The sequence below is a fragment of the Cinclus cinclus genome, chromosome 2, assembly GCF_963662255.1.
Source record: "Cinclus cinclus chromosome 2, bCinCin1.1, whole genome shotgun sequence".
Classification (NCBI taxonomy): Eukaryota; Metazoa; Chordata; class Aves; order Passeriformes; family Cinclidae; genus Cinclus; species Cinclus cinclus.
Window position 1 is genome coordinate 33,335,326 of NC_085047.1, and position 21,322 is coordinate 33,356,647.

The 21,322-nt window shown below is 42.2% G+C and overlaps 1 protein-coding gene across 1 annotated transcript in view; it reads right to left on the minus strand.

Moving 5' to 3' along the window:
• Nucleotides 1-282: 282 nt before the first annotated feature.
• TENM4 (teneurin transmembrane protein 4) overlaps nt 283-21,322 on the minus strand; it is a 341,874-nt gene continuing 320,834 nt past the window's right edge. Inside the window, exons 28-31 of the mRNA XM_062514903.1 lie at nt 18,579-18,875; nt 15,750-17,364; nt 9,836-9,978; nt 283-1,985 (exon numbers count right to left, since the gene is read on the minus strand). Coding sequence (XP_062370887.1) covers nt 1,227-1,985; nt 9,836-9,978; nt 15,750-17,364; nt 18,579-18,875 — 2,814 coding nt within the window. The 3' untranslated portion in view covers nt 283-1,226. The remainder of the gene's footprint in view (nt 1,986-9,835; nt 9,979-15,749; nt 17,365-18,578; nt 18,876-21,322) is intronic.

Consider the following 21,322-nt stretch of genomic DNA (forward strand, 5'->3'; position numbering starts at 1 on the left):
AAATCCCTGCTGCCAAAGTCCCCAGGAGACATTTATCTGCCATAGTCATAAATGACTTGCCAGCATGCTACTCCAAACTGCATTTCCCAGCCAATAAATACAAGCTCAAGAATCAGGAAAAGCAGGGTTTGGCTCTAATTTTCAGTGGTATGTCACTGGGATACTAGAACTACTTTTAAATTCAAATCAGCTTCCTAAAAATTAAATGGTTTTATCAGATACAGCACAGTGGACTGTTAAACACGTAGCCTCATGTACTGAAACACTATACATTTAATGAAGTTATGCCATTAGCAAATGTACAACATGGGTGCATTAAATCCACCTATAGAACAGCTCTACGTATGAGAGAGGATTTATTTTAACTTTTCTCAATAGAGCAGGAGTCCCTTTCCTTGGTTTTTGCTAGGTTATTTAACTAAAACCAGGATTTGCGCACACACAAAAAACCCCAAAAAGTACCTAGTCTCATAATGAAAAAAGACTGATTTTTTTCTCTTTTTTTATTCCAGTTCAGGAAGGAAGAGGATCATCCTGCAAGGTAATATAATCAGCTCCTTTGCCTCTATAATCTACTTCTGCTCAGCAGGAGCCCCCAAAGAAACACTTTATGTCCCAAGTGAAACGTGAAAACTACTTGTAAGTCTCTTTTGAGGCACATGATTCGGACGGTCACTTTCAGAGTATCAGAATCAGCGTTGTCTTCCATCTCCTTTCTTTCTGGGAAGAGCTCTCTGGCACGCCATGGGCTCACCCTGTTCCAGGTGGAAGGCTGCCCCAAATCAGAAAGGGTTAGGATGACACAAGTTAGCACAGACACCCATTTTGCACTTAACACCTAAGGACATACGTTGATGACTCCCCACTTCAAATTCCTCAAAAAGAGGGGGGAAAAAGAAAAAAACAAAAAACCCAAACCAAACCAACCAACCAACCAAACAAACAAAAAAACAAAAAAAAAGCACAAGAGACAGTAAATTTCACTGTGATCACACTATGGCAACATATACCTTCTGTTCATTGCAAAAAATGCGTAAAGGCCAAATTAAAGTGGGAAAAAAGTATGTTGCATGAGTTACAGTGCAACCGTATTATTCCTTCTTTTTCTATTGTCCTCCCCCCCACCTTGTTCAGTTTAGAAAAAGGATTGAGTACAACACAGTCAGGTAAGTGGCCACAAAAGAGTAGCTGTCTTTGGCAAGAAGTCACCGCATTGACCCTCTCTGTCACCTTCTGCCCATTTCACTCTGTCTCATGAAGTGGATGTTGTTGGCGCTGTCTGAGAGTTCAGGGTACTGCTCCACCGAGATCACAAAATAGCCATCGTAGCCCTGTACCCGGCCCGTGTTTAGCACTTGCTGCTTCTCCCCTTCTGTCCAAGACCGAATACCCTCCTCCCCATCCCGCAGTCTCTGCTGTTCCCGGGACCAAGCTTGGGTAACAGCACGCTGTCGGGCCAGCTCCAGGACGCGTGCCTTCTCCTCATCCAAGGTGGTCCCGTAGCGCGTGTTTAGACACAGTGCACCGTACTGGAGCTGGATGTCTGTGTAGCGTCTAGTCCTCCCACCCAGCACTGTGTTGATCTGGGACACTGTCACATTCACGCCATTCTCCAGGGTCCTCCGCCCGCCGCTGAGGCCCAGGATGGAGAGGTCGCCCTCCGACGGCCCCTGCTTAATGAAATAGTGTGTGTCCACCCCATCGATGGTGAAGTGCAAGTTCTCCAGGTAGTGGGCATTGTTCAGGATGGCCGCGATCCTGCGCCCATCCTCGTTGGCCACGCTGATGATGTCAGTGGCCACACGCCCATCCTTCATGGCGAACTTGACACCCTTGCCAAAGATGGAGCCTCCAGAAGCAAAGTTCTTGTTCTTCTTGACGTGCTGGCACCCAGCAATGCTGGAGCTGTAGATTTGTTCAAAGCGCTCCAGGGTGACAAAGGCCTTCAGCTGCTTCTGCACTTCACACTGGACCCCCAAAATGGACTGAACAGGGAGAGAAAGAAGAGAATGACATATTAGAAAGAGAAATCTGATGACCCAAGGGCATTATTAGGATGCTGGAGAGCAGGAAAACGTACTGGAAACATACACTGAGGAGCTCATTACATTTTTTTTCCCTTATCACATTTTTCCAAAATTTTAATTCCTTTTCATGGAAGAGACATATTGTCCCCCCCTAATGCTTGTTGTTTCTGTAAACCGATCTGTATTTAATCTCATAGACTGAAGGATACAGAGGTAGAAAAAGATGGTTTTGCCTCAGTGGCTTGGGGGTTGAGTTTGGACACATAACTAGGTTGTGCTTCAGCACTCTTCTGCATGTAAGAAACAATTCATCTTGTGGCCATGATGCTTTATCAAATGCTTTCAGATTTCCTGTGAAACGTAGAAGTATTTGTGAAAGTTTCTTCTACTTTAACTCCACTTTGTGCTGCCTTCAAAGGCCCTGCATGACCTGTATGACCCCCAAAGTAGCCATAACCTCTATCTATTCCATTTCAGCCTGACCAAAGCAGGTTGTTCAAAATCCAAGAAAGGCATTAAATCCACAACTTATTCCCTGCATACCTTCTACAATTTTCTAGGCTCCCTGAGTTAAGACCAACCACACCTGATGCTCAAGTTTTGGCTTATATTGAAGCAAAACTGCTGAGAGACAATAGCCCAGATCATTTGCAGTCCAGTACAATACACAGTAACGTTTACTGTTAGTGTATAATGGAGCAAGTACACAGCAACTCAGCAGCTCATCATTACTGCAAAATGCTCTGGAAATGCTCCCATCAGTTCATGGCAGCACTGGCTTCTCACAGACTCCTGTTCACGAACAATTATTTGCTCACATTTCACAAAAGCAAGAGAATTGTATGACAAAACTCTCCTGACACTGCCAACAGCTCAGTTCAATAATGTAATGACACCCAGGATTAAAAATAGGCTACAAAGTTTGCTCCATTCCAATTATTTTGAGGAAATTCAACACCCATGAAGGATATTGCCTTAAACTGTCCATGAACTAGAGATTCACATCCTGGGTGCAAGAAGACAATTCAGATGATGTGTGCATTTCAGTGTGGACCTCTCACACAAGACTTGTAACATGATGATAGAAGTGAAATAAACCCTCATTTTCCATGGTGGCCATTTCCAGAGAAGAGTAATAAAGTATTAAAAAAATAAATAAAAATTGAGCATTGCAACTCACTCAGAAGTTTTTACTGACAAAAGGGAAAAAGTATAAGGGAATAGAGGAACACAGTTTCAAGAGTACATTTTAGCTTGTAGAACATTAAAATTCCCAGAAATTACTTTTGTTCGAAGTGCTGAGCAAGCTGGTGTTCCTTCTCCTTTACCCTTTCTGATTGACAGCATAGCAGGTGGACCAGGAATGAGTTTCTGAAGAAAAAGAAGCCCTTTCTGGTTTTCTTCATCCTGCCTGTGGGGCATCTTGCACACCCCCTAGAGTGCAATATAATTAACAGAGTGATAGGGAGCCGAGCCCAGCTTCTCTGCCAATTGCACAAAGTGCTCTAATTATGCAAAAAGTGGACGTAATTAATGTAGATGTCAGTGATGATGGACATAGAACAATTACGCTTCTAGGCTTCATGAGACACTTAGCTGCTCTAAACAAGTGCACACTGCACAGCCTTGGTAATTAGCTATTTCCTCTTCAAAGAAGTTTAAATGGAGAGTTCTTCTCAGGTGTATCACATAGGGGTTGACTCTGGGTGGTCCCTTTACCATTTTGTATGTCATGCTGCCTTTCCAACTCACTTCAGTAACATTTACTACTGATGGGGAAAGGCGCCTCTCATCACTCATACCAAATCACTGCTCACTCAAGGATCCAGATCAGGTCTTCTGTGCTACATTGCTATGTCCTGTGATCACTTATGTCTCACCATCTATATATATATATCACCTTGTTTACCTGCAGGTAAGTGATAAAGAGTCCCTGGAATTAATTGCACCATCTACTGATTATCACCTTAGAGAAAGGAGCTCGGGGAGTTTGGGCAGTACTGGGCACAGACAAATATATACTAACAGAAATTGCCCCTGTTCCCCTTAAATTTTATCTTCATCACCTTATTCTTGATGAGCTGCAGGAACTCCAGTATGTTTTTGATTATGAGCAAATTATAAGGTAAAGATCCTCTATGAGTGCCTCCAAATTAGGTTGCCCCAACAAACCGGTGGATCTGGACACACCCATATATCAAAATTCACAGGCAAAGACCTACCCTCAGGTGTCTTAATCAAGAACAAAAGCACAACCATAGGGTTTTCTACTGAAGACTGGGTACTTCTGGGCTCTCCCTACTTTTTTTTTTTTTTTTTTTCCCCCACATAGGGAAGTAGGACATGAGATGTGCAAAGCTGTAACACTGAACATTCACCATCACTTAGAATCACAGACTGGTTTGGCTGGAAGGAACCTTAAAGATCATCTAGTTCCGAACCTTCTGCCACAGGCAGGGATACCTTTCAATACAACAGGTATCTCAAACTTAACTATTAGCTATTAACTATTTCAGTAACTAAATGCATCTCTGTTACCTTGAAAACAATCCTAGGATGACTTTGAAATGACTTTTTGAGTGCATTTCTTTGATAAAAGAGTGTATTTGGGAACAACATTCTGTTAAAAGGAAAAGTAAACACATCCAGCAGGAAAAAAACCTCAACCAACAAACACAAGCAAACCAGAGCACAGCCAGCATGCATGCTGTACTGTGAATATAAAGAGGGTGAAGGCAAACAGATTATATGTAGTTTAAAGAGGCAGTGTACTCCTGACTTTGAAATTACCATTTCTGTTTAATCTTAGAACTCATTTCAACGAACTGGCAAGCAAAAGAAACAAAAAATTTCCATCCAAAACTGCAGTGCTATTCTCTAAAAATTGCTGCTGCTTTTAGCCACTGTAAACCAAGGCATCTATAAACCAGTTTCACAGAAGAAAGAAGGGAATTCATTGCTATTTTATTTCAATATTTGTTGCTTGATGTGAGTGACAAATATATGCTGGGTTTGTTTTTCCTCATGGTCTTTTTTAATCAGATGTCCTTAGGTGACATTTCACTTTATCTAGTAACAGCCCTTTGGAGAGAAGAGAACGACCTTCATCATTTGTTCTCTACTGCACAAAGCTCAGGAGAGCAGCACATTACTGGGATCTCTGAACAGCCTCTTGCATCTTGCTGGCACCTCTTGAGGATTTGAAATACCATCGCCAGATCCTATCATCTGCTGTTTCTAAATGCCGCCTTCCAGTGTGAGACTGAAAGCTTTAATTTCCCATCAAGGATCCAAGATGTGAAATGCGCGAACATGTTTCCAAGTTTCTTTCTAACCTTGTGCCATTACAGACACATAGGTGTTTCTCTTACCACCATATGGCTTACAACAGAGAAAGATACTTTTTCCAAAAGGTTTGGAAGTTACAATTTCTTTGATATATGATTCATTTGTAACTAATTCCTATTTATCACAGCAAGGCTTGGTCTGTAAGGGACCTAAAAGATGATCTTCTTCTAAGGCCCCCACCATGGCCAGGGATACCCACCACTACACCAGCCTGTCCAACCTAGCCTTGAACAATTGCAGGGATGGATCTTGTCTGGGCAACCTGTGCCAGTGCCTCACTGCTCTCTGGGTACAGAATTTCTTCCTAACATCTAATCTATACCTCTACTGTTTTACTTTAAAACTGTTCCCCCTTGAGCTATCCCTGTTTGCCAGTGTAAAAAGTTGCTGTCCCTCTCTTTTATAAGTGCAATTTTTATTTACCCTGTATCTCTCTCTTAACAAAGGTGATGCTCAGCCATCAGCCTCCTCCCTGTATTCCACATGGCCATCACCTGGAGACAATTCTCTGTCTGGAGGTGCCCACAAGCATAGCTGCACTGCAGGCTGTCAGGGTGGCTGAGAGGTGACGTGCAGGGCAGCAGAGGTGAGCAATGGGCCAGCAAGACCAATGCTCTGGATGCTGTCTGGCTGGGAATGAGCCAAAAAAGAGCACTAGCTCAGGGGCTTAGAGGACAGGTCTCCCTCCACCGTGCTACTGTACACAACTGTAGGAGGATAACAAGGTTGAGTTCATTAAGCAGATTTCATGTGTGGAGAAGTAAGAGGATTTCCCTCCTCTTGCTTATCATTCTTCAGACTTCTCATCTATTTTCATAAAGCCTCAAGAGCTTCATGTCTTTGAGGCTTCAGCTCCTTTCTCTGTGTTAGATCTACTGAAAACCGACCATTACACTTGAAAAACGTAACTGGAGGCTGATGGACAGACGTGCAGACAGCAGGACAGTCTAAGCCCAAGCCAAAGCACCTGCAATGTCAGGATGCTTTCTCTGAATGATGAACACTGGCAGAGCCAGTCCCTCAAACAGATTGTCCTTGGAAGAAGCTCTGCCAGAAAGTACAGCCCTATAGCTCAGTTCCTGGCTGAGCATCCCAGAGCAGCCCTTGCCTCCAAAATGCTGAGGGGATGCCAAAAGCTACTTTTCCAGCAAAGCCTGCAACAGGCAGTGCAGAAAACTGGACCCTTCCTGGAGACAGTGCCCATAGGATGAAGAGAAGGGTAGGTATAGCAGGATATAGATAATGATACGAGTATTGACTCCAAAATACCCCTCCCTGGAAATATAGTTGTTCTGGCTCCAACAATTACCTGACAGCTCAACAAGACAAAAAGGGAAGAAAAAGAAAACAACAAAAAAACAGAAGAGAAATTGGATTCAGGTGCTGCAGTTCCACAATATGCCAGAGGTCACCCAGAGTCCCCCAGTGGCCAATAACACTGAACTTGTTCAACAATTTAGTGACAGCCTCACAGTTGTGGGGAGGGGGGTGGGGGAGTGCTGCACAATTGAGTATTGGATTTTAAATGTCACTTCAGAGCTTTAGGGGGTTAGAACAAGGTTTATGATGTGCAGGCTGTTTTTGAGGTGGTGGATGCTCAAAGTCAGAATTATCTCTCCTGTTTTCCAGCCCTGCAAGGCGAGTATCAAAAATGCTTTGGAAGGAGATGCTAGGGCCCTCTGGTTATGCACTCTGAAGAGAGATGAAGCAGACATTTCCGGGTGCTAGCTGCTTTGCTGTTGTGTTCCTGTTAGTTGCTCCTCTCTGATAAAAGAACAGACTCAATCTGCTGGGCCATAGCTTTGATCAGCAAAGCCAGTGGAGTAGATCAAATATACTTTTGTCTATCTGGTATGTGATCCAGAGAAACTATGGATCAGAAGACATGGAGATGAGAAAGTTGTGGTACATCATTCAGTGATCAATGCCTTGTCCAGGCTACTTTTAAATGACAAAAGATCTAGAGCTTACTTTGTATGCTCTGCAACACCATTTTACAGTTTGATCAGTCTTATTAACTGAAAATGTTTCCTGTGCTTCCATTTACCTTGGTTTAATTTTGTAATTTCCTATGTGAATTTTTAAAAAGTTTTTATTTTCTTCTACATGCTTCATCAATAAGTAGAGATGACCAGTGGGAAGGAGGACAGGAGCATGTATTGATGCCTGGAAGGCTTGGGAGTGAACAGAACTTTATGTGAAACATCAGTGTTGGATGCATGGATAGGCATAGGAGAAAATGGATCATTTGTTCAGGTTTCATATGTGAATGAATTTGGTACATGCAAATATGTGCCTACAATATGCTGGGTGTGACAGTAAGCAAGGGAATCCTGCTCTACAGCATTTAAGAGCCACTTGCTATCACAGCACGATACTGCAACTGTATCTGAGATAAAAACTGAGACTGAGATAAAAATGCTCATGTTTTGTTGCTGTCGTAACACAGGGGAAGAATATGAAACAGCCTGCAATGGTTAAATTCCACTTTCAACATCTGAGTGCAAAGGGATTCATCTGGAAGCATGACAGCTGTCTACAGCCCTCTTTTAATGAGCAGGTCCCTGCACAGCCTCACTGCAGCTTCTGGCTTTAAAAACCTGTGAGAAACATGGAGATTTTATTTTCTTCTTACTGCTCATTCAGGCAGATTCACCTAAAAGGGGTGGATGGAAGGGACGACCCTCCTTGATTTTATTACCAGCTCCTCTGCCTGTATGAGCAAGGGTCAGTCTTCACCTCCAGCTGTCACTCAAGTTACTTGGCTATTCAATAAGTCAAATAATGATACTATAATACACGTTGAAAAGTTATACTATAATACAAACAATGAACTACTGATAATAATATAGTAACACTGCCAATAATAATAATTTCTGTGTTGGTTCTGTGACAGTTATTATATACAGCACACAACAATGCAGAGATGGTCTTCTCTGCAGTCTCTGGGTGAGCCCTTCCTGTTTGCCTACTCGTATACAGCTTTGCCCAGGGAGACTGTGTCCCAGCAGAGAGGAGGAAAAATCCTGAGGCTTCTCTCATTGGAGAAATAACTTCTATTAGCATTTTATTGTTTAATCCAAGGAAATAAGATACAAAAATGGAGTCTGATCTCCAAACTACAACTGAGTTACTGCACTGTAATAGTTTTCAAGAATCAACCCAGTCATGGTAGCAAAAAGCAGTTTTTTTAGTCCCACCTTATATTATTAAGTGACACATCATACAAGTTTCTTGTTGAAGTTGAAGCTGGTACATTTTAACTTGTATTCAGCATGGCTATGAGACTGAGTACCAATGATGGACTGACACATGACTACTATCAATCTACAATAATTTGTTTGTACCTTTGAGTGATGCCTTTTGTGGTTCAGGAAATGTGATCTCCCAGTTTAAGATGTGTACCTCATGAATCTGCTGCAGGACATCAAGATTTCAGTGAAGCCATAGATAGAGAGGCTAGGAGGGCAGATGGAATCAATTCCATTGCCTACTGTTGTTGTTTTATTAGGAGAAATGTTGAGAGCACATCCCGATCTCCCCAAGCATGTTGGTGTCTCACTGTTCTTGCAATGTTTGAACACAGAGCAACAGCAGGTGGGAATTCAGACTAAAGAAGATTCAGACTAAGGAGATGAAAGCCACCCCAGAATACAATCAGGCTATGAAATGAAAGAGAATCCTGAGAGGTAAATGACTTTCAAGGTCATACATTGATAACCAGTAGGGCTGGGAGTTAACCCAGGGCTCTCAAATCCTGACCCCGTGTTCTAAACTTTAACAGTGCTGCCTCCATCTTTCAGCTGAGTAAGTCCCAACAGGAAGATGGGGAAATCACTGGGCTGCAAGAGCCTCTTTCTTGCTAATTTTATCACTGAATTTTGCACCAGCGTTTACCAAAATGACTTGGGAAACAAGCCTGTTTTTAAAAGCAGGACTCAGTTACATGGGATTAAACCTGGTCAGGTAAGATATAAGTTTAATATAATAAAAAAGTTCTTTCTGGACAGACTCTCTGCAATGAAAAAAAGTTTCTTATGGAAGTAGTGTGACTTCTTGCTTAAGACATTTTAAACTAGAATGAACAAGTTTCTAGAATAACAACAAAAATTCTTTATAAACCTATTCTGTAACAAGATTTGCTCTTTTTTTTAACTTCTAAAAATCCTGAGTGCAAAGGCCTTAAATTTAGCCTGTAATATGTGATAATAGGGATTCTTGTGGGAGAACGAAACAGTAACACACCATTTCACTGAGCAACCACTGGAAAATATCATAGGAAGAAGCACCACAGCAGCAGGGAACTTAATATGTGATTATTTGGTCAGATTTCACTACTGGAATGGGGTCTGACTCACTTTTCATCTCACAACATGCTGGTAGAGCTCTTTCAACAAACATTGCAAATGGATAGTTTGCTGGTAAGACCATGAGATACAGTATGGAGTTACATGGATCACCTTGCTATTGTCCCATTCTTGGGTTTTCATCTGTGTGTGGATTAGCTCATAGGATGGCTCCATTGCATCCATGTCTGGCTTGGGGTAGCCGGGGATGACATTGTGCAGCTGAAACCCAAAGGTGAGCAGCCAACTGTTGACATCTGGAAGGGAAGAGAAACATAAATAAGATTATCTGATCTCTCAAGCAGGATATTGTCCAGGAGAAGGCCCAGTGCCAGTGGCTGGCACTGTAGCAGTCTGGACAAAATGATGAGTGTTCGCTTTGTGTGAAGAGCAGAAATCTTAATGGTCCTAGAAAGAACCCTGTGCCAAAATCTAGCCTTTCCACCTCCAGACAGAGCCAAGATCTGCACACTCCCAGCTCTGAAACAGAAATGCTGGCAGTGAGCAAATGGCCCAAATCAAAGCCAACTTCACGTCTGTCCCTCATCAGCAGAAATCAAGCACTGTTTGAAGGTCTGCAGAAGTGCAGCAACAGCAACACACTTGAAGGCTGAGATGCTCCAGCCAACTGGGAAGTGTTATCCAGTCCTACAGTCAGCTCGGAACACCTCAGCCAAAATACTTCTCTCCCTGAAGACTCTCAAAGGGTCTGCAGGCTGAAGACCAAATTTAGAGATAAGTGCCAGAATACCAGGACATCCAGGATGGACAGCTCAGGCATTCAGCAGGTGCTCACAGAAGAGTCTCTGGACATCTCCATTGCTCTTTCCATGGATTTCCACTTCAGTCCAGAATTTCCTGGAATGTTTCATAAGAAGCTATAGTTTGAGTATTAAACCAGTGTAAAGTCAAATAATCTTTTAGAGTGATATTTATAATCAGCTTTCATACTACCTGCAAGGTACATTATAGTGAAAATAAGTGCACAGACAGATATTTTGCTTGGGCACTTTTTACAAACACCTTAAAAAGTGTCCATGGATGGTGAGAAAACTGATGGTGACTAGTGATAATTTAGTCTTATACAAAAGAGGGGCCACTGGCACTAAAGGGGACGTGATAGAAAACCAGACATTTGGAACACCATTCCTGCATCTGCTTGCCAGTAGATTACAAAGTCTTCCTTGATTTTTGATTACACAGCTATTAGTAGTAGTAGCAGCTGAAAGTTAATCTGCTGGAGGAAAAAAATTATGAGGTTGGGTAACTCCTAGATCTGCCTGGGATTAGGATCACTTTTCCCATTAACTTCAGAGCATTTGATGAGTACACCTTGTTTGCCTTCACCTATGTCCAGAGGACAGACCTGCTACAGTCCCTGAGCAATAAGGTGTGCATGTGGCACCCAACAGCAATTGCAAGGTAAAGAAAAGTATGAAGCTAAAGTTGAACTGATATTAGCTCCCAGGAGTCTTAAGTGTTTGGATGTAACTGGAATTTTTGTTGTGATTGCTCTGCTTCAATCTGGAAGTGCAAAGACTTGATTTTCATTTTGCTAAACTCAATAAGCGTTGCTGAAACAAACTGAAGATGGAAAAAAAATTAAATAATCAAATATGCATATTTGAATATTTTTTTCTCTATTCCCATGAGCACAAACGAATGTTTAGAAGAACTGGTTGGAAAAGAAATTATGGATGCAAATGGTAAATAACACTGTTCCAGATGACTGGAGAATCAGGAGCCAAACAAACAGACTATCTGTTGCTTGTTTTCCTACAGGCCAAAATGTTGCGATTGGGCAGATGTCCAAAAAGCCCTTGCGACAATCCATGTGGAAGAAGGAGGATTTCTGTAATAAAAACACTTCTGTTCACTCAATGTACAGATTGTTTTTGGAGCGTCTTTGAAACAGCGAGGTTGAGGGGGTATGAAAGAAATGAAAAGGCTCATTTGATTATTTTGTTGCCTAGTGCTAAGCAAGCCTGCTTCCAAATCCTTCTTATCTCATATGAAGAACTTTGATGTATGTATTGTGGAACAGGTGGTCAGGAGAACAAAGTAAAACAGTGAAGGTCAACACTGGTGCAGGAATCATTTTCCAAGCACTTCAAAAATGCTAAAAAGAATACAAAGCATGGATGCTGAACTGCTGAAAAATATGTAACATGTCTGGAAATATCTAATACAGTTTCTTTTTTAAATACTTCTCAGAAAACTGACTTCCAAAACATTTGCAAACAGGAGTTTGATCTTTTTGGGAAGAGGTGTTTGAGTACCCAGAATAAAAAAAAACCACCAGAACAAACAACCTGAAACCATGGGAGGAAGGTGTGGAGCTGAGAAAACAGAGGGGAAAATACTAATTTGCCAGGAGGCAGTGACAACTTTTTTGACAGAAAAGTACATTTCACATCACAGAGGTTTTTTTCAGCTACAGTAACCCTGCCAACACATTTCACAGTAAATTCATTTGAGGGCAAAGAAAAAGAGTGCTTAATGCAGACACATGTAATGGAAATGTCAGTTCAATCCATCAAGATTGCTGAAGCTGGCAGCAAAGCTCTGCACCATGAAGTGTACAATCACTAAAATATTCATGTTTAACAATGGACCTCTCAAAACATAAATACCTGCTCCTTCTGCTTTCCCCTCCACATACCTTCAATTTCCTTAAGCTCAGAGACCTCATCATTGTGGACCAAAGCACGTGTTGGTCACCAATGCCCTGGGCACTGAGTTTCCCTAAGGACAAGAAGGTCCCAGTGTAGGAATGGAGGGACAGAAAGCAGCTCCCTGTGTCCAGATCTGGGCAGATCTGGTTGTGATGACAAGGACAGCCTTATCATGGCTCCTGGCCATGAGGGGCCTGAAAGCCTGAGCAGGAAGAAGTGCTGGGGTAGCAGCCTCGTGTCACAGCACTTACACAGCATCCCATAGCATGGCCTGCTTCTTCCATGAACTAGGGGAAGAGAAACTTGAAAAATATATTTGGGCTCTGTATTCTTGAAAAGCTAAAAAAAGAACTTATGAGACCATGGAAAAAAATATTTGTTGCATATAAAATGTTAGTGTATCAGGTTTTGAAACCTTGATTTTATTGTCAGAGCTGTGTGGGAAGCTGTGCACCTGTTCTAACACAGGGCTAGAAAAAATATTTTGTCCTGTCTTACCCTGAGCAGGAAAACAAAAATCTCTTAATGTGTCACAAAGCAACAGTTCAAAAACTAGTCCAGTTCAAACCAAAAATTTCCAACTAACCTGTGAATTAAACTCCATTTTGGTTTTGACTCCTTATTTTTCTTTTCCAGTTTTCAATCATTAGTTTACACTTAAGTTGAAAAGGTTGAAAATCCAAAACAAATTTTTCTTTAAGAACATTTTGGAATTTATCATTTAGACAATTTTGAGAGCTGTTTATGCTTCTGCTGAGAAATCTCTCAAGTTCAACCCTCCCCCACAAATAAATTCAGTTTTGACAAATATGAATTTTCTGATAGGAAAAATTATCTAGTATTCCCTCCCAGCCTTAATTATCAGAGTCAGAGAAACATACAGGATCTTAGCCTGCATCTTTTGACATATTTCACTTCCCTTGTGGCATCATCTTCTCAGCTCTGGAGAAAACAACTTTTCATGAAAAAAAACCCATGATCTAATCCTTATGATTATTGCAGAAGAACATGAAAGCACAAATCCTAATGGCTAGAAAAACAAGCAGAATAGAAAAACCAGGATTTCTACTTTGTTACATTTATTTGCTATTAAGCAGATCTCGTAACTCAGGAGAATGCAATTATTGTTGAATATTGGAAGGTTGTGATAGATGCAGCAGAAGCATTTAAAAATTAGTTCTATCTCCTTAAGAAGTATGTACATTTGATGTGTAATTGTGGCACCTGACTTTTCAATGGGAAGTGTCTAGAAAACAGTCCCACCAAAAAAGTCTTCTCAAACTCCTCTCATTGTTGCACACAGTATGAAACTGGATTTGAGGGGGAAATGGATAAAACAAAGCTGGCTGGAGATAAACCTGGGGGCAGCACACCAGTGGCAGAGGGACAGTTTGCTAGTGAGGTCCTTTGGGCTGCTATCTCAGTATAGGCAGGGAATGGAAGCAAACAAGCAAGTGTGATCAGATGGCCAAGAGGGCCAGTGGCATCCTGGCCTGTATCAGCAGTGGTGTGGCCAGCAGGACCAGGGCAGTGACTGTCCCCCTGTACTGGGCACTGCTGAGGACACACCTCAAGTGCTGTGTTCAGTTCTGGGGCCCTCAGTACAAGAAGGACACTGAAGTTTTGGAGCACGTCCAGAGAAGGGCAATAGAGCTGAGGAAGAGTCTGGAGCACAAGTCTGACCAGGAGCAGCTGAGGGAGCTGGGGGTGTTTAGCCTGAGGAAAAGGAAGCTCAGGGGTGATCTTATTTCTCTCTACCAGTGCCTGAAACAAGGTTGTAGGTGGGGGTTGGTCTCTTCTCCCAGGTAATAAGCAATAGGACAAGAGAAAACAACCTCAAGTTGCACCAGGGAAGGCTCAGACTGGATATCAGAAAAAAATTTCTTCACAAAATGGGTTGTCAGGCACTGGAAGAGGCTGCCCAGGGCAGTGGTGGAGACACCAACCCAGAAAATATTTAAAAGACATGTAGTTGAGGCACTTCAGGGCACGGTTTAGTGGTGGACGTGGTAGTGCTGGGTTAATAGTTGGATTTTATAATCTTAGCAGTCCTTTCCAAACTAAATGATTCTATGATTCTAGGAATATAGGAAGGACATTTAACATACAAAAGGATTTTCTGTAAAAATACTCCAGAGGTCCTATTATAGTGATTTCACAAAGTTTCCAGGGAAGCAGCTCAGAGATTGTGTCAAGCTTTGGGGTAGGTGCCCCAAAATCTGTCCTTTAAGTCTAAAGCACCTTTTTTTCTTGACTTTTTGTAGACACTGTTAATTCTGTGAGGCAGATTAACTTTTAACTACGTAACTAGTAGTGCAGTAGTCACGTAGACACTCTGAAATGTCTGACTGTAATGAAAGGTTTAAATTGCTTCGTCATTCTGCTAAAACAAATCTGTATGCCATTTGTTTAGTTGAAAATAAATCTCTAGGCAAAAATGTGTAAACAGAGCTGCCCCTCTACAAAGAGAAAGGTTATCAGGACATTAATTGGTAGCTAAACCTCAGATATCTGAGGGGACAAAAAACTGTAAGCAAAATAAAAAAAAAAAACACCTAAGAAGAGAAAAGGAAACAGGTTTGGGAATTACAATCTCCATCTATGCTAATGAATTAAAACATGCTCTGTACATGGGGGTCCAACTGGCAAACTAAAACTTATGTCCATTAATTAAAGAATGGAAAAACTCATGGTGATCAGGGCACAGAGAGGAATTACCTACTGTACTGGTTTTGGCGAGGATACATTTCTTTACAATAGCTGGTACAGGGCCGTGTGTTGGATTTGTTCTGGAAAGTATTGGTAATACAGGGATGGTATTGCTATATATGAGCAGTGCTCATATGGTATGAGCAGTGCTCACACACAGCCAAGGCCTTTTCTGCTCCTCAGCCCACCTCACCAGTGAGGGAGCTGGGGGTGTACAAGGTTGGGATGGGACACAGCTGGAACAGCTGACTGACCCAAAGGGTATCCCAGACCACAGTGTGTTGTGTAAAGCCAGGGAGGAAGAAGGAAGGAGAGAATGTTTGGAGTGATAGTGTTTGTCTTCCGTAGCCACTCTTTTGTGGGACTGAGCCCTGCTCTCCTGGGGAAGGCTGCCTGCTGATGGAAAGTAGAGAATGAATTCCTAGTTTTGCATTTCCTTCACAAGCAGCTTCTGCTTTTCCTATTAAACCCTCTTTATCTCAGTCTCTGTCTATGGGTTTTCTCACTTTTTCAGTTCCCCATCCCACCTGGGAGGAGTGATTGAGCAGCTGTGGTGTGGGGCTTAGTTCCATCTGGCATTACACTATGACACCTATTTGCTGATGGCAAGCTTGTGAAAATGTTTCTTAATATAAATATCTTACCTGTCATGTAACATTTGATATCCTGAGAATTGCTAATGGGGTTGTTGTTTTTGAACATATACAGGTTGAAAGGCATTATGTTATTGCTACTCAGATGCTTCCACATGTCATGGTCCGGACTTGTCCAGCGACCCGCTAGCACATCGTAGTCTCTCCGCCCCATGTGGATAAGCTTTGTGAGGGGGTCATACAGTCCTCCATGGTAGCCAATGATGATCTGGAAGTTTGGATTAGTGTCCATATAGATCTCCCCATATGCTGTGTACAGTATCTGCTTGATCATTAAACCAGTCCCACTGAAGACAGCCAAAGGAGTGCCAATGTTATCACAGGCTATGTAGAATTCATCGCCGCTGCTGAGCTCCATTGCAAAGAGGTGGCCTTGGAGGTCATAGTACAGGGAGGTGATCTCTGAGCTCGAGTGGTTGTACAAATGAGTGACCTTGGTTGGGTTGGTCAGATCTGCGTAGAAGAACTGTAAGTGATGACCATGGCTGGTTTTGCTAGAGACTCTCCTTCCTAGGCCATCATAGCGGTACTTCACACTCCACCCACTCACTTTATTGTAGGCTTTGATGAGCAGGCCAGCTGAACTGTACTCAAAAATATCATTGCCCCTTTGCTTCAGGAAGCCATCTTCATCCATTTTGTACTGCACATCCCCCAGTCTAGTAATCCTATCCCTGAGGTCATACCTGAGTGGTGTAAGGCGGGCACTATTCCCTGGACTCAGCAGATGGAGGTTTCCATTTAGATCATAGCTGTAACGCCAGAGAGGTTTGTCATTGATAGACACAGTCTGCAACTGGCCATCAGCATCATATTCGTATGAGTAACGAGTTGTGTTTGCGTAAGGGCCAACCTTCAGCTCTTTCTTAACCACTCTCCCCATGTTGTCATACTGCACAGTCATCCAGTACATGAGAGACCGGAATATCTCATACTGGACCTCCTTCATCCTGCCATAGGCATCAAAATGTTTAGTGTGGGTCATGACAGCAGTGGTGATAATCTGGTTGATATCATAGTAAATGACCCCAAATTTCCCAAATTGCTCAGTTTTGCCTGACACATCATCATACCTGTAGAGATCAATAGGCAAAGGCGTCTCGTTGATGACCGCTTGCATGCTTGTCACACGGAAGCTGTTGTCATAGTTATAGTCAAAGCGTGCATTCACCATGCCTTCCTCAGTGAAGCGGAAAATCTGTCGGTCAATGAGGGGTCCTATCTGTCTGTACCTGATTGTGCAGGTGAACCCTTCATTCTGCAAGTTTATGGTCTTCAGCATGCCCGCAGTTTCGTCATATGTGAAACTGATCTTTGTGGTGTCGTAAAGCATCTCAGCTAACTTGGACAGTTTCCCATACTTGTAGATGACACGTCTCCCTGTGCCCAAGTATAAAGTGTGGAGTAGCTGCTCATCCTCTGTGAAGTCCTGAATTACTGAGGCATTGCCTTCAGGTGGCCGGTAGATGTTCCTATAGTAACCAATGGAACGAATGGTTTCCAAAGTCTGACGGGCAACATTGGGCATGGTCACCGAGGACAACCGGTCATTCTTGTCAAACTCAAAGATGTACTGTCTCTGGCTGTGAAGGAGCAGCACCATGGACTGGATGGGAAGAAAAGGATAGATTATATCCCTGTTTTTCGAGCAAAATTATACTCTCACAAAACTAGTAAGATTCCTCAATCCAAAGAGCAGGGCAAGTAGGACAAATCTTTGCACCCACAGAATTCAACAGTGAGAGATAAGGAGCTGCACTTGGCACATCAAGTATCCTCAAACAGGAGTGGGTCAGTGGAAGAAGCAATTAATGAAGTGAGGAAGGTCCAAGTTCAGAATGCTCAGTTTTTCAAATCACTACCCTGTAAGTTGTCTTACCAAATTCCCTGTGCCAATAGCCCTTGAAAGCTAACTAAATAAAACTGGTAGAGCTACTTGAACAATGTTTGAAAAAGGATTACCCAACACCTTCCAATGATGAATTAATTCATTGTGTCAACCCATCCTCTACTATCCTCTTCCTCCAAACTTCTGCCTGCATGCTTATTTGTTCTGGGATTTTTTTAAATTTTTTTTTTGCATATAACAAAGAATCCACATAGATTGTATGATAGAACGAATAAGTCAATACTTTTTTCTTTTTAAAAGATATGGAACAGCTACAGTTTCCTTAAACTGTTTTAGGGATAGGCACTATTTAAAAACCATGAATAAAAAATACCAGTCCCAGGTATATAGTATATGGATCTGTGGGTCACGGGGCAGTGTAACGCTGAATGGTAATACCCAGAAAATATAAGTTTCATGCTAACCCACAAAGTGCAGGCTTTGGGAAACATTGTCAAGTGTGCTACAACAGTCTGGCTGAATTAATGCCTCACTTATTAATTACATGTATTTTTGTAAGTAGAAATGGGCCACTTGAAGAAGGAAGGATGTCAGATTGTATAGGTTTTTTTCACATAGAAAATCCTAATGGAAATTCCTACAGTTCACTCTGCTGACTTTATCTGAGCATATTTTATATTGCAGTCAATTCAATAAAGCAAGATGGTGCTTAAAAAAATCACATGTCAAAGCTTCACAGTTCACATGCTCTCAGCATGAAGTGGGAAAAAAGCATCTCAGACAACTTTCAACAGCTGTGTGGTGGTCTGGTACCAAAGCCACTATGTGCACCTTAGTGGGACAGAAAAAGAGGACTGGGCCATAAGGACCAGCAATTACCTGAGGTGAAGGAGTGCAGCTGTACTGATGTTAAAGGCATAAAGCCCATGTGCCTCAAATGCACCATCTCTGAGTGGTAAGAGCATTCTTACCTTCTCCAAGTAGGTGTAGCTCCATGATTTACCATCAGCAAAGATTCTGGATGTAATTCTGCCAGACTGATCGTACTCCATCCTTTCTGACATTGTGCCCCTCTGAATCCCTGCAATGTGTCCTCCTGGGGAATAGGTGACATTGACACCGTTCAGTCTGCTGCTGGGTGACCAGAGACTGGGCCTCCCTGCCTGGTCGTAGAGGATGCGGAGTGTGAACTTGCGGTGGTCATCATAGATTTTCTCAGTCCTTGTCACACGATCAAAGTCAAGGGACAGCAGGTTTCTGTTGTGAACCTACAGGAAAAAGGGAGAATTAGGAAGCTGGAAACAGTTTTAAGTTAGAAACACTAGCCTTGCTTCACCAAATACCTCTTTACATCGCATTGGAGAGTATCCAGCTGTTCACTGCTGCTGGGTAAGACACAATTTTTAAAGCAAAGTGTTGTCCTAACATTGCTTTTATTCACTTCAGTGAGGAGAGCGGCAGAAGTACAGTACTTTTGAAACATCACCACAGTGAAAGAATATTGCTGATATCCCAAATCTAGGTTTAGGGATCTGCTACAGCAGATATGACCTACAGAACATAGAATGCCAACTTGTTGCAAGGAGTATTTCCAAGATATTCTACTTATCAAACCTTGAATATTGAGTCTTTTGTTTCATGAGTATCAAAAAAACGTAGAAAAGAGATGGATGTTGTGCCAACATAGCAGAAATCAGTGTTTTTCTCTGAGCTTACTGAATATAATGCAGGCATTGGAGGTTAAGTGTTTCCCCTGAGATGAAATACAGAGGTTTTAACCACTGCACGTGTTACACAGAGCGGGAACTTTCCTATAATAGCTGGAGCTTTAACTTCATTGTCCTGGGGTTATTCAGAATGGCATAATTATACACTGATCTTTGGAAATGCAGAGACACTGGAGGTAAGCAAAGGTATGTACTTCAAAGGCAAGAGCAGGAATACATTTTGACTCAGGGACTGCAGTGCACAGCAATACAGAAAAGAGCTGATAACACAACTGATGTTCAGCCATGTGTGCAAGGAGACTTACAGAGCCACATCAACACAGCAGCAAAGTAATGGTTTGAAAGCAAGGAGGAAAACCAGTATTCCCAGCAGGAGCCTGCCAGTGAAGATAGCTCTTTCTCCATCCCACCACCTCCAAATCTCTTTCAGCTAGTGAACTTTCTTCTGGAAGGGTGTAGACTCTTCTTGGATGAATCTCAAACTCCAAAGAGCTGACTTGGTTTTCAGTTCCCTTTGCAGCCCTTCAGCTACAGTTAATAAACCAGAGTTTGCTGCTTGCTATGAGGTTTTCAGATCAAGTTAAAAACACTGCCCTGTTCTGCTCTGGGTAACACTGACACTCCTGACTGAAAGTGTTCAAAAATATGTATATATGGCACTTGAGGACATGGTTTAGTGATGAATATCGTGGTGGTCTTTATTTTAGTTCAACTTGCAGGACTTTGCATGGTTGGGCTTCATGATCTTAGAGATCTTTTTAACTTGATTCTATAATTCTATTATTAGAATTCTATAATTTTGTGTCCTGAGCAATATTCTCTGCCCCTTCCAGCTTTGACCTTGGCCATTGCTCAATGGCCAAGAATGTATGACTGAATTCTAGCTGTATTTTTAGGGATGAGGGAGTATCTGAGAACTAAACAGCAAGAGGAAGGATGGGGTTGAATCAACAGAGAAGAGGTTCCTTGGTCACAGAAGAACAGGAGAGGTAAAGGCTGAACCACTGCAGTGCCTTTGTCTTGCATGGGCAGGCATCTATGCCTAGAGAACAGGGACACCAGAAAGCCAGAATTCAAAAGAAGGTATCCCAGGAGCTGGGGAGAGAAGGAATTGTTGCCCTGATGTAAGTGTGAGGATGATGCAAGAGAAGAGGCAAGTGCAACAATAATTTTCAATTTATGAATAACAAGGCTAAAAGGTGTATACGACTTGAGAGAAGAAACTTCATAGAAAGATAGTGCTCTAATTAAATATCTGTGAAATGGAGTGTAAATGTGCATTGGGAGAGAAGAAATCAGCTGCTATAATAGGGAAGCTGAAAAATAATTAAAAAGGTATCAAAACTCTTAAGTACAGATGCATGTGCAACTAAGAGGAATTTGGTATCTCGTAGATGCTTGCTGCTATAGAGAAAAAAACACGAGTGGCAATTCCCTTCAGAAAAATAAAAGCAAAGCAGGAAGCAATAGCATCTCTGCCTCCCATATATTCACAGAACAGCTTCATCCTGAGAGCTGCAGCTTATTCTGCTCCAGGTCTTTGCCAAGAAATCTGGAAGGAGCTCTTCTAGGGCTGAAACAGTAATTCAGGCTGAACGAGGTCTTCCTGAAGTATGCTAGCAGCAGTGCCACTCACTGGGCTGGAAGGACCAAACAGCAGGTCCCTGAATAGCTCTTTAAGCTCAGTCCAAATGTCTGTATTCCCTGACTGGTGCTATAAATTGTTCCACCCTTCCTATGCTCTGGCAAGTAATGTCTGTGTGACTGGTTGGAAGCAATCTGCCTTTTCCCGTATTTTATTTTTTAATTATTTGTTTTCTTCTGCTCTTCTCTTTTATCTGAGAAGTGCTGCAGTGCTAACAATAACCCCTCAAGGTGATGAACAAAGTGAACCCCACTCTGCCAGTAGCCTCTGAAGAGGGTCTAAATCTTTTCATACTTGTTCAAGGGCATGCCTTGTATATAAGTGAATTTTCTGCAGAAGAACT